General features: G+C 40.9%; 1 protein-coding gene across 5 annotated transcripts in view; it reads left to right on the forward strand.

The window, feature by feature from the left end:
- LOC108968613 (filamin-C) overlaps positions 1-10,153 on the forward strand; it is a 100,979-nt gene that overhangs the window by 47,452 nt on the left and 43,374 nt on the right. For 4 of the 5 annotated variants that reach the window (XM_018932731.1, XM_018932730.1, XM_018932736.1 and 1 more), the window contains exons 3-9: positions 4,860-5,510; positions 5,571-5,876; positions 5,943-6,962; positions 7,388-7,762; positions 7,957-8,154; positions 8,586-9,037; positions 9,105-9,553. In XM_018932731.1, coding sequence (XP_018788276.1) covers positions 4,860-5,510; positions 5,571-5,876; positions 5,943-6,962; positions 7,388-7,762; positions 7,957-8,154; positions 8,586-9,037; positions 9,105-9,553 — 3,451 coding nt within the window. The remainder of the gene's footprint in view (positions 1-4,859; positions 5,511-5,570; positions 5,877-5,942; positions 6,963-7,387; positions 7,763-7,956; positions 8,155-8,585; positions 9,038-9,104; positions 9,554-10,153) is intronic. The other variant, XM_018932733.1, reaches the window with a different exon arrangement.

A 10,153-nucleotide genomic window follows, 5' to 3' on the forward strand; every position in this document is an offset into this window, starting at 1 on the left:
TGCCTTCAGTGGTTTTCGGTTTGGAGTTAATTTTTGGAGCATTATTTCTATAGCCAKGTTCTTCTCTACCTGTTWTTKYCCATGGAGAAAATGGAGGAATTCCCTTGGGGGGTACTGCGTCGCACACTCCGGCATAGCCACTGTCTTTTAATTTGCTGAATTATATCAATGCCGTCGTATATTTTGTCCAGCTCATCGTTCCATCAACTTCGATATTCGCCGTTGTCAATGCACAAAGGACCATAAATCTTCGGCAAGTCTTTTTCTCGAAAACTTGTAGCGGCGACTCATCAGCTGTTGTCATAGTCCACGCCTCGGACCATTTATATTAATTTTTCATACACTGGTTATAARCCGTCAGTACCTTCAGTGGTTTTCCGTTTGGTTCTAAGCTTTGGAGTGCCATTCGCCACATTGTTGGGCGAATTCGAAGTCAAACCCACACAAACACATATCTTGTCACCAGTAATGAGGCGTTTGATGTATGAAATGTCCTCTGTTACTATATCAAACATGTCTTTTAAGAGCTCTTCTCGACATCGCCTTTGCAAAAGATTCARGACTTTTGGTGCGAGTGTAGTATTGACACGCTTGATACTCAAAACAATATCATCGCTTCTTTCACCTTTATAATGTTACCGTCATTAACAGAGGTGAGCGGACAGCTCACATGAGACACGTTTTCGATGACTTCACGACCCTCGCTGAAAGCTTTGCGCTACTCAAATACTTGTACGGGATGAAGGAGATTCCCTAAGACACTTCTGCAAAACTTTCCATGATTCCGTACGGTGATTCCATTGGATATACAAAATAGCAATCGAACTCGCTTTTCGGTTGGAGAGAAACTTCTCTCGTCGAAAAAGCACCCAGCACGTTAAATTTTAAAAACATCTCTTAATCTATGTAAAATCTGCGACCGCACCGCTGCCCCGCTCGGTCAATTTGACAGTCGGCGACTCTCGAGCTGTCATTGCCTGTTAAGGGCAAAGGCGCACAGATAGACGCCACACCCAGACGATCGCTTGTCTGCCTTTAGCATCACTCGCCGCTTTAGTTATTATGCGCATAAATATTTGTTTGACATACGAGTTTGTATAAGAGARTGTGTGTGTGCGAGTGTGGACATGTAATTTGGAAATGCTGCTGATGCACTCGAATGGGCGCAGGTCAGGGGGTTTGGCTGGCGGTGAGTCGTGTAAATGGCTTTTGACTCGGCCAACTCACAATCGAAACCCARACAGACGCACGCGTTGTTCGCAGCTCAGCAGCTCGCCAAATCGCTGTGAAATGTGAAATTTGTTATTTGTAATTTGTAATTCATATGACAGAGCTGGAGTAAGGTTAACACGAACGGTGGCTTGTGACTTTGCTATGAAATTGAGGCGCTCTGTTGTAATTGCATGTGAAATTACGCACGCACACACATACACAACYGTAGCTGCAAGAGCGAGTGTCTACATAAATTTGTAAGTGAACTTGTGTGCGCGGTTTCGCTGATTGTTGTTTGATAAATGCGCCAAAGTGGGTCAGTTTGGTAGATTAGCGTGGAATGCGTGCAAACATGTGATTTTCATGTCTGTATCCTAGCAGATAAAATATCGAGCCAATATACTATGTTGTTATATGACAACTAGATTTTTATGTGTAGATTTGTCAAAATTCATAACAATAAGATATTGTAGTCAGATATTTTGAGACAGCTTTACAGATTTTAACCAACTTACGGTTATATATTGTTTAGAAAAGTGAAATTTTTTTTTTAATTGCAAAGAAATTCTTATTTATTTTTAAGTAGTCTCATTTGCGAACTCATCCCAAACTAGTGATTTTGTAGCTTAAACTTAACTGGTCTATTTCCAACTAGTATGTAACTAGTTAAAAATAAATTAAATAGTTTCTTATATGATACAATAAAAATTTTAACAAAAAGTTTTACTTACTTTTTTGTGATATCAATCTGAAATTTTTCTTGTGTGCCTTTTCTTCCCAAGAAGCTGTATATTTGCAGCGTATTTGCGACGATATCGGGCCACTCTAGCATTTACCTGTCATACAAAAATTTAAAATTAAGGGTATTAAAGCTTGGCTGTAGCTTTAGTAAGACAATTTTTTTTTTATTGTTTTTAGCTTTTTGAACGCTGCAACGCCTGTCTCTTATACACATCTAGATGTGTATAAGAGACAGGCATTTTTGCAGCGTATTTGCGACGATATCGGGCCACTCTAGCATTTACCTGTCATACAAAAATTTGAAATTAAGTATATTAAAGCTTAGGTTAGTAAGACAAGGTTTTTTTTTATTATTATTATCTTTTTGAACGCTGCAACGCTTAGAGYCTTTGCTAGAGCATCAACTGCGCAGTTGTTTCAATATTTATGGACACTGGCTGCTTTGTAAGCTTTATAGCGTCCCTCTAACCATATCTCCATACATTTTCCTCCAAACACTTGGCCTTTCCATATGATTACTTCGCACAGCTCTCTATTTATTTTCGTAATTATTTATTATTTGTCATTGCAAAAGGCTGTTGTACATAATTTTCCATTTTTCCTGACACTTTTCAAACTTTACTTTGCACAGCTTTTACTTTTTTGAGTTTTTCTTGCTTTYTAACGTCGAATGTTTGTCTATGCTAGCGTTTGTTGTTGTTGCTGTTGTCAGCATGCTGAATATTTGTTGATTCTCAAGTTTACTCTAACTATGAGCAAATAGAGATGACTACAGACAAGTGCTAATAAGACACACATATACATACTTGATCACACAGATACAAACAACAACAATGTATGAAGCCAAAAACACCGCAATCGTAGCGCTAATTAGACCCGTATTCAAGTCCACGTCGCTGCCTTTATAAAGTGAAGTGAAATTTTGTCATGTTTTTAGGGTTTCAAATGGGCTAGTGCGTGGAAATAATGGCRTCCATACATAAGCATATATGTGGAATATATGAAGTATAGGGTTAACCGTTAAAGGCAAGAAAATATCSTTTAACTTCATTGATATGTAATAACGATGGCAACCATTTTCGAGGAGATCAGTTTGACTCTGTTTTTCATCATAAAATGTATGCCTTGACATAGACCACTTTAACGATCTCAGACTCTGCAATTGAAAACACGATGATAGTTCTCATAAGAAAACAATTTTTAGTATTCCGTTTGCAAAGGGTTTAAAACTTATAGATCAGATTACAAACCACGTGTAGCAGACAGAGCTTGACAAGGCATCTAGCAATCATTTAAAATCGCATGCATATATATGTATATACAACCTATTGGAAAACCCTCTACGCTAACTTTTCGATTGCTACACTCAAAGGTGGTACAGTCATACATTTTAAAGGACAAACATATCATATAAGAACAATCATTTAGCTCTCAACTACCACAACACTTAATTCGGCACCCTTTACACCTTCTCCGCTCTCATTTAAAGAAATATAATTGCACAAAATGGCAGTATTTAACTTAGAAATTTTCATTCAACGCCAATACACATGTAAAAGGTATAACTTTGCAATATATGTGGYGGCCTCTCACAGACATTTCCAAGCGCTACTAAGTTTTAACCGATGGACTACGAGTGCCATACATCGCAATGCGCACGACAAACAAACAATTACAAAACTTATTCATACTTATTTGCGTAACAAAGTGGGGTCCCAATTGACAGACCTCAAAAGTCAAAGTGCTTGACTCAAGCTAATTAACTCGCTCAAAGGGCAAACTATTTTTCTCTAATTATGTKTGATTGCGCGTTAGTGTGTGTGTGTTTGTATAACGTTTGTTCAAATAAATTATTTGCATTGACAACCGATTATTTGTTTTAAATTTTCAATGGAACATATTTGAAAAGCATTTGAGGGCACTCAATTAAGTAAATGATTTAGAAATATGCTGTTCTGAAAGAGGTTGGTTYGAGGACTCAGCAGAAATATTGTTTTTATCAAAAAATTGTATTGAATCATATTGGGTATATTTTTCTATATATTTCATTTTTCAGGGTTGAGCTGTTTCTACCTCATCTTATGCCATACAGCTTCTGCAAATGATTTCTTGTAAGATTCCCAGCCTTTCTGCATGGACAACAATACCCCACAACTAGGGAGAATCTTAGCCTTACTAAGGGCAAAGATGTCACTAGACCTCTTGCGATTGATCTTGGGCCAAAAGGTTTTTGTAAGCGCGCATCTACCGCAGGTGGTCCAACGCTAGCCAAGCTCCTGCGATACCGCTGTGGCCTGGTACCCATACCAGTCTTATCGTAGAGGCACTCGATGCTATTGTTAGCGAAGTTAGGCACTTCTTGACCAATCCTGAATACACTGTTAATGAGTTCAAGGCTAGTATCGCCGCCCTATCGCTAGCAGAGTTATCGGTTACTTCTCCGAAAGGAGCTGAACTACCGAGCAGTAATTCTACTGCTACCTGATTGGCTGTAACCACGGATTGAAAACACTGCACAAATCAGGAAGTCTGARGCTAAAGTTGATAAAGAGAGCTCCTGACAGTAAACCCTTCCACCAACCTTCCCTGTTGAAGAACCCTTAGAAATAATTTCTTCATGTAGGCATTCCTCAAATACTCAAAATAATATTTGTAAGGACTGATTAAGATTATCTCCACATCTCAGCAAGACTTCCGATCTGAGTGCATACCTTGCTCTATGATCTGATGAAGTTTATCAAAAAAAGTACCGTCTTTATAGAGTTCAAAAGATTACTAAAWGGATGGTAAATATCATGATAAGAAATCGTAGACTACCGAAAACTCTTCTTAATTTTTCACACCAAAAATTTATGAAAATGAACTCAAAACAAATAATTCCATTTATATTTTATTTAATTTTTTAGGTTATCGACTGGGCCAGCGACTTTTGTGACGGCACTTGCCTGTGCGCACTGGTCGAAAACTTGCAAACGCGTCCACTCAAGCCATCATGGAATCGTCGTCCAGCCAATCAACATCATTATCTAGAGAATGCGACCACGGCGTTGAATGCAATCGAAAAGGATCACATTAAACTCGTCAACATTGGCAACGTGGATATTGTGAATGGCAATGTGAAGCTAATTTTGGGTCTCATCTGGTCGCTGATTGTACGCTATCAAATTGGGCGTAGCAAGTTCCCGCCAAGGAAGCTCATGCTCGCCTGGTTGCAAGCGGCGCTGCCCGAATGCAAAATAACCAATTTGACCACAGACTGGAATAGTGGTGTTAACTTGGCCGCATTGTTAGACTACTGYCAGCCAGGGCTATTTCCACACTGGCGTTCGCTGGATCCCAAACAGAGTGTACAAAATTGTACGACGACCATGAATTTGGCACAAAGTGAATTTGGTGTGCCGAAAGTTTTGGAGCCCGCATATTTGGCCTCACCGTGGTTGGATGAATTGTCYGGCATGACATATTTATCGTACTTTATGAAACCTGGCGGACCGGGTTACAATGCTACATTGCGTTGGGTCAATACGCAGACCAAAGATTCTGTCAAAAACTTTACAGTAAGTGATTTGGTTGGATGTTACGCATTTTCTTTTAAAACTTTATCTTCACTGTTACAGACCGACTGGAATGATGGACGCGTTATGTGTGAGATTATTAAGGGGCTTGGTGGTCCAGCGCCTGCACCGGAAAAACTCAGCACAGACCCTTTTCATTATGAGAATAACATAAGGAAGGCGGTTGAAGCTGGTCAGCGTCTGGGGGTTCAGCCTATACTTACGGCCAAAGATATGGCTAACCCGGAAGTGGAACATTTGGGTATAATGGCCTACGCTGCACACTTGCAGTGGGTGCCACCGCGRCCACCACTATCGGACATGATAAACGTATTGATGGAGAGTAATTCCGGGCGTGTCGGCGAACCGGTAAATCAACAAGAAATACAAAAGAAGTAAACAAGCTTATGACCCTCTCTTGCTTTTGTTTTACAGACGCACTTCCGCATCGATGTACTTTCACGCGAGATCAGTTTAAGTTCGGTGAAGRCATTYATAGTGCCACCATCAGGTCAACCGCAGCCCGTGCGTCTCAATCCACATGGCGAAGGYGTCTACATACCSGAAAAGTATGGCATGCATGAGATAGTTGTAGARGTTGGCGACGATAGTTTGGGTGGACAYTTCTTCCGTGTGCTACCACGTTTCATACAAGTTGCSCCTCCAGGCATGGCACCGTGTGCCCTTGGCAGTCTGGTCGAAGTATTGGTCAATGCCACTGGCGCACCAAAGACGGARGATATTCTGGTCACTGCCGTCTCACCGACTGGCATCTCGCACAATTGCCCGTTGAAGAAGGTCGAGGAAGGTCACAGTGCCATATTTAAACCGGACGAAGCAGGTATCTGGGAAATCGCCATCACCTATCAAGGACGGCACATACAAGGTGGTCCATTCACCTGTGCCGTCTTCGATGCCAGCGGTGTTTCGGTGCATGGCTTAGATGGCGCTATGCCCTTGCGTGCACATTCCTTTGAGGTGGACGCACGTGGYGTTGGTGTCACCGGTGAACTACATGTGGATATTGTGCATGATAAACGTTCGCTGGTCTGTTCTGTTGAGAAGATAGTGGAAAATAAGTATAGAGTCACATTCATGCCACGTCAAAATGGCAAATATCGCGTCTACGTCTATTTTAATGGCTACGATGTCAAGGGTTCGCCATTCATTATGCGCGTCGGCACCAAAGGACGTTCGGGCAAAACGCGTAGCAGTCCATTACATGAGAGCAAACATCGCGCCGAGAGCCCCTCCATGCATTACACCTCTACCACGAACACCCGACACAACGACTATAGAAACACAACATCGGCGGCCACATCGTCACTGTCACGTCGCGACTTGCTGAATCACARCACTGCAGAGCGACAAAGATCATACTCACCGGCAATATCACCGAAGATCGACACTCCCGACTATCGCACCACATCCAGCTACTACAAGAGGGAGAGTGAGGTAGGTAGCAAAGCTTGAAACGCAAATATTAATATGAGCTTGGTAATGGTATAAAGTGCTAAAATCATACCTCGCGTCTCAGCTGAGTTTTAGGCAGCTATTTTTAATTACGGTAACTGCAGTCCTAAGACCCTCAGCTATATATGAAGATTGTATATACRTATTTATTTACTAACAACATACCGCTGTGATTAACCCCAAATTGTAAAACAAAAATCTGCGCACCGCTCTACACCGCTTTGCACCCAAGCAACCGCTCCTAAATCTAAAATCCAAAACCAAATCAGACAATACTAACCCAACACCGTTACTCTCTTCCCCCTTCACATATATGTATGTTGTGTTTTTTGTATCCTTACATTTGAACATTTCCCGCACACTTCACGCAAACCCGCAAACTGCCCAACACCACATTGTTTGTGTAGGATAAATTGGCAACTTCCCCACCACCACCATCAGCTCCCCAGCCTCCCTCACGTGAATACTACAACAATTCTCCCACCACCAAATACATCAACTCGGCCGACCTATACACCGTAACTACGGGACGTCGCGACTCGAAAGTTTCCTCATCGTCGTCCAACACCAAAAACGACTACTACTACGACAAAGAGAACGAACTATATCATCGCAAGCGCGACGATCGTGACTTGAAGYTGGCACCACCGCGCGAAGATCGCTACGAAGACACAACGTCATCGCATTACCAGCAATCCCATTTCCAACAGCAGCAGCAGACCCATGTGGCCAGCGCCCGGTCGGCAACAACATTCGCCTCGCGTCTCAGTCCGATACCGAGTGTAATTAAATAATTTGTTATTGTGGTTTTATTATATTGTTTTGTTGTTGTTGTTATTRTTAAATAATATATGTATATCTGTTTCAGTGTTGCATGTTTTTAACCTTGTTATTGATTTCAAGTACTCAAAGAGCTGTCTATCGCTATGAGTAAAACTTTGCTAATGTTTTTGCTTTTTCGTTGGACTTCCCACAGATACGCTCGAGTGAGGTACGCACCCACAGTCCATTGACAATCAAAACTTCGATTCCGTACGAGTCCAATGCGCGCACTTTGAACGCCAGTCCACGTCACACCTCTATTTCGCCGGTGCAACGCCATTCACCCAGCAACGCCTACATTTCGACAGCCACACATCGCATCGGCAGCCCAGTCACAACAACTTTGAATAAGGTGACTAAACATAAACATTTCAATGGGTTTTATAAAAGAATTTGTTGATAACCTTTACGATAAATAGTCAATAATTGTTTAGATATTTAGATATGTATGGGCTCATGCTTTTTGGAGGCTAAAGATAATAATACTTTGTTTTTGACAAGAAGTCAAGTAACACAGTTTATTATACTACATAACTAAATGTCTTAAGATCTCTTCTCCGAATTTCCTAAACAAAGAAGAACAAGCATAATAATCTACCAATTATATGTAGAGATAAACTCTCTGTCMATTTACTTCCAATATAGGATCAAACACTGTTCCCATAAAGGAACTCCATCTTCTCCTTATTGTTATATCCGTCTATTCGTCAGATTCCATACTTTGATGTTTTCTGAATTCATAGCAAATAACTTATTTCTATTTATATTTTAATATTTCTTTAGAACGGTCTAAATCGCTCCGATTACGAGACTTCTCGCACCGTTGAGAAATCTTCGACATACAAATCGACCTCGAATTATGTTGCCGATTCGAATATACGTGCCAGTCCTTCACTCTACACAACTGCCGAACGCCTACGACGTACCGCTTCCCCCGAGCCGCGCATCGATCATTCCTCGAATGTGCGCGTCTCCTCGATCAAACCGGCCACGGCACGACGTGACAGCTGGGATGTYATCAACAAAACCAAACATATGCTTTCACATAATTCGCTTGAATCGTTGGCAAATATGACCGAAAAGCAATTGAACACGGACCTCTCATACAATCGTCCCGATATCGACCATGAGACACATCGTAATACACAATACAATAAATTTGCATTGCAAGAGCAAAAGTATCACTCGGATCGGCGTGGTTCACGCGATTCTGTGGACGATGCTGAACGTTACAAGTGAGCTGYTTCAGCGCAAATATGATTTTCAGAAATAGTTTAACAGTTATTTATTAAATGTTTACAGACCYAGTGCCATTACAGTTAAATCACATTCGAACAACACTTATACCGACAAATCAGGTGGCTATACGAAGACAGTCAAGGAGTCGAGYGAACATGTCGTTACTGAACGCACCTCTGGTGGTGGTGGTGGTGTCAGTGGTGGCGGCGGCACCGGWAACGGTCATTATGGCTACAGTTCATTGTCGCGATTTCGCCCCATAGAGAATAGCGCTACTGGTGCCCGTGCTATACGCGTACAAGATATACCGAACGGTGCCATCGGACGTCCCGTGGAATTTGAGATTGATGGTTCGAAAGCCGGTTCCGGCAATTTAGAAATATTGGTCAATGGTGGTCGCGTCACTTCGTCGGTGCGTTCACTGGGTGGCCAACGTTTCGTGGCTAGCTTCACACCGCACGAGCCGGGTATACACACTGTACAGATCACTTTCAATGGAGAAACAGTGCCAGGTAAAAAGCATATTCATGTTTTTCATAGATAAGCATAAGCTTTCTTTATTTTGTATATTTTTAACTGTATGTGTGCTTCAAAGAAATATTAAATTAAAACATAAAACGTTTTCTGTTGTGTGCCATAACTTAAGAAAACCAAATTTTATAACTTTTGCGCTTATTTTGAATTTAAATGTCGAATTACTAACCTCTTTTATATCAGAAGCGAGCTTGAAAGGGTTTTGTCTMAGATAATTGCAAAGTTCGCATATCCAAGACACAGCCATCTGGAAGAACTTGAAAGCTTGTCAACATATCAAGTAGCCTTGTTCGAAACCGCCAACACAGTTTTGAAAGCGTAGTGTTCATTTGTGTCTAAGTTTTATACAAAGTCGAAGCTACATTAAACTTTCACAAATGCAGTGGCTCTAAAATGTCATTAGCGACTTTATACAGTGTGTAGGAGAGACATTTCAGTTTTACCAACATTTTTTTGCCTTCCTTTCTGCATGTGATTATATAATATTAACTATTTTTTTTTTTTACTATTTTGTAACTTAAAAAATTAAGAAAAATTAATGAATAAATAATACTTTAAAAAAATATTTTAGAAATAAT

The sequence above is a fragment of the Bactrocera latifrons genome, unplaced genomic scaffold, assembly GCF_001853355.1.
Source record: "Bactrocera latifrons isolate USDA-ARS-PBARC rearing strain unplaced genomic scaffold, ASM185335v1 scaffold_221, whole genome shotgun sequence".
NCBI classification, from domain to species: Eukaryota; Metazoa; Arthropoda; class Insecta; order Diptera; family Tephritidae; genus Bactrocera; species Bactrocera latifrons.